The following is a 2957-nucleotide window of genomic DNA, read 5'->3' on the forward strand; positions in this document are numbered from 1 at the left end:
GTGACGCGGGCGGAGGGCCGTCCGCAGAGAGAGGAGGCGGGCCGGAGCGGAGGAGAGGTCTTGGCTCTTGTCTTGCGGAGGAGCTTTGATTCAGTAGCTGAGGCGGCGCGGCGCTTCCGGAACCTCCGAGGCTCGTAAGTCTTCTTCTGTTTCTGCTGCTTATCCGTCTTCATTTGCTTAGTCTTTTATTAGAGGAGCGTTAAAGTCAGGGCTCAGGTTGTCAGAGGAAGTGAGAACTGAAATAATAAAAGCGCAGATTGAATCAGGAGTGAAATTAGTTTAGATGTTAAAGAATCCCAAACGTTTCATCTGATCCATCGCTCTCCGTGGTGCTGAAGGACTTTCTCTGCAGTCGCTGCGTCTTTAACGGGCTCAGATCAACTGACAGCCTCTCACCTCTCCACAGACACATCCAGAGAATCTGCGGAACAAACGCAGGTTTCTCATCGGCTCAGTTCGGCTCTTTACGCAGAGACTTTCCGAAAAAGAAACTTTTCATAATTCAACGTCTTCCTGAAACAGCCCGTGTGTTGGATCCCCAAAGAGTCAGAAAATGTCTAATGAGGGAACCATCAGCCACTCAGGGTCCGCGGGTGTGAGCTTGGCACAGACGGGAGAAGCCGAGGTGAAGCAGAGCGCCGGAGGCTCCCGTCGGTAAGAGGTGGACATCCAGAGAGAGGCAGCAGAGCGGAGGTCAGCGAGCCGACACCAGCGCGTCCTCAAACGATGGGGATGAAGCACCTCCTGCTGCTTTTCATTTCCTTGGACCCGCTGAATGTCCTGTGCGCCGCCGCCACCGCCAGCAAGAGGAGCAAGAGCCCGCCGAGGAGGAACCCGAAGGCGAAGGAGGTGACCGCCAACAGCACCGCGCTGCCCGCCGCCGCCCCGCGGAAAGTCACCCAGCTGCAGGCTCCGTCCGCGGGTTCCCACGACACCTGCTGGGGTTACTACGACGTGAGCGGCCAGTACGACAAGGAGTTCTCCTGCAACAACACCGACCACCGCTTCTGCTGCGGCAGCTGCTTCCTGCGCTTCTGCTGCGCGGACCGCGGCAAGCGGCTGGAGCAGAAGTCCTGCAACAACTACAACACCCCGGAGTGGGTCAAGGTCCCGTCCCCCACCCCGACCCCCGCCGGGGACATCTACGACCCGGAGCTGGACCAGACCAACACCACGGTCTACATCACCTGCGGGGTCATCGCGCTCATCATCGCCATTGGGATTTTTGCTAAAGTTGCTTATGATAAAGCCACGAAGCCGCCGCAGGAGATGAACGTTCACAGGTAAGATGATCCGGTTCATATCCACTAACAAACCTCGGCATCCTGATTTCATGTGACCAACCGGAAGTGCTGAATGTTTTACCGAAGCGCAGAACCTGATTAAAACCTGAAAAGTGTGGCGTGCATGTGTATTCAATGCAAATCTAAAGATTCAGATTCAGATGCGCAAATCTGAAGCAATAAAAGATCATTTTGTTTTAATATAGTCTGGACTTTGACTAGGCCATTTCAGATGAGTAGGTTTGCACTGAGGCTGTTTAGGGTTGTCGTCCTGCTGGGAATCGAACCAGCAGCCTGGTTTCAGTCTGGATCCTCTCCGTTTTACTGGCTGCGTTAGTTTCCCATCATGCATTGCAGTGAACCGGTTCTCCCCTGATTCTGTTGGTTGTTGGATCAGATGTTTGGTGTTTTATGTGTCTGGTAGAGAACCGGCTGCTTGTCTGGATTTTATTTAGGTGCGTAGGAATAAAGGGGGACGACTGTAAATGGATTCCAGTCTTTTTATTGCATCGTCTGGTAATCTGATCAGTTGAAGAGTGCAGCTGTAAATGTGAACTGGACCTTCACCTTTTGCTCCTCACTTATTTAACCCCCCTGAGGTTTTCTCTGAGGGAGCCGGTCAGTGACTGTCCAGGTGGGAGGAGCCTGTCAGCAGCAGCTGAACCCACAGCGGGCGGCGCTGATCCACACTTCTCCTCCCGGTTTCATCCTGAACCGGACCTGCAGGTTTAATCACGTGTTTCAGTGCTTCCTGCAGACCAGAACCGCGGCCCGGTTCGCTCCAGGAACAGATCCATGTTCACAAGGCGCTGAAGCTGCTGAAGGTTTAAATAAATTCATGTTTGTTACAAAAGCCTGAAAAATGTTGGCAGAAATCTGGCTTTTAATTTTGCTGGTTTATTGTTGTTATTATATTGTTATTAAGAGTTCACTGTAATATTAGTGATAATATTTTTACTGATAATATTTAACATGTTAAATTATTGTCCAGTTTTTATAACTGTGAACTTTAAACTTTTTCAAAGTTTTTCTTTTCCACATTATTTTCTCATTTTTTACTGTCCAGATGAGACTGAAGAGGTTAATGATGATCCGCTGATCCGGCCAGTACGATCCGTTTCATGCTGATCAGTTTTCAGAGTTCACGCTGCATTTTCACAGTTTTCTAAACATGATCATGTTTCTGATGTTTTCATGTTTGTTTTACTGGCAATAACTAAACCATGAAGCTGTTGGTGACAGCACAGCTCCGTCTTCTCCGTCTTCTTGTGTAAACGTTGCAGCTGTTTGATTTTTGCTCTGGAGCTTCACATGTTTTGCTGAATCAAACCGTCGGCGGTCAGCAGGACCTGCACGCTGAGGGGATAATTCAGTCAGATGATAGTCGTAGAAACCCGTCCTGTGGGTTCCCAGATGGTTCTGGTTCTGGCTCTGCTGCTGTTTTCCAGTTCTCTGCAGGATTTGGATCTGGACGGCGATGTGAGAACTGACTTTTTGTCCTTTGTCGCGTTTCTGTTGGTTTAGTAAAATGCTTTGAGTCGTTGTCATCCATTTCCAGCGTTAGCCAGAGGCCAGGAGAGATTAGTGTTAAAATGTTGAGGTGTCAGAAATGGTTCCTGGGGATGAAATGGTTCCTGGTGATGAAATGGTTCCTGGTGATGAAATGGTTCCTGG

The 2957-nt window shown here is 49.8% G+C and overlaps 2 protein-coding genes across 7 annotated transcripts in view; one reads left to right on the forward strand and one right to left on the reverse strand.

Annotated features, from left to right (window-relative positions):
* Window positions 1–173, reverse strand: part of LOC108165971 (serine/arginine repetitive matrix protein 1-like) — a 4303-nt gene extending 4130 nt beyond the window's left edge. Inside the window, exon 1 of the mRNA XM_017303406.1 lies at window positions 6–173. Within this exon, the coding sequence (XP_017158895.1) occupies window positions 6–173 (168 nt within the window). The remainder of the gene's footprint in view (window positions 1–5) is intronic.
* The window catches only part of shisa6 (shisa family member 6), a 67035-nt gene continuing 64084 nt past the window's right edge, over window positions 7–2957 (forward strand). For 5 of the 6 annotated variants that reach the window (XM_008402809.1, XM_008402811.1, XM_008402813.1 and 2 more), the window contains exon 1: window positions 7–1283. In XM_008402809.1, coding sequence (XP_008401031.1) covers window positions 727–1283 — 557 coding nt within the window. In that variant the 5' untranslated portion in view covers window positions 7–726. The remainder of the gene's footprint in view (window positions 1284–2957) is intronic. The other variant, XM_008402808.1, reaches the window with a different exon arrangement.

Source organism: Poecilia reticulata, unplaced genomic scaffold (genome assembly GCF_000633615.1).
Source record: "Poecilia reticulata strain Guanapo unplaced genomic scaffold, Guppy_female_1.0+MT scaffold_259, whole genome shotgun sequence".
NCBI classification, from domain to species: Eukaryota; Metazoa; Chordata; class Actinopteri; order Cyprinodontiformes; family Poeciliidae; genus Poecilia; species Poecilia reticulata.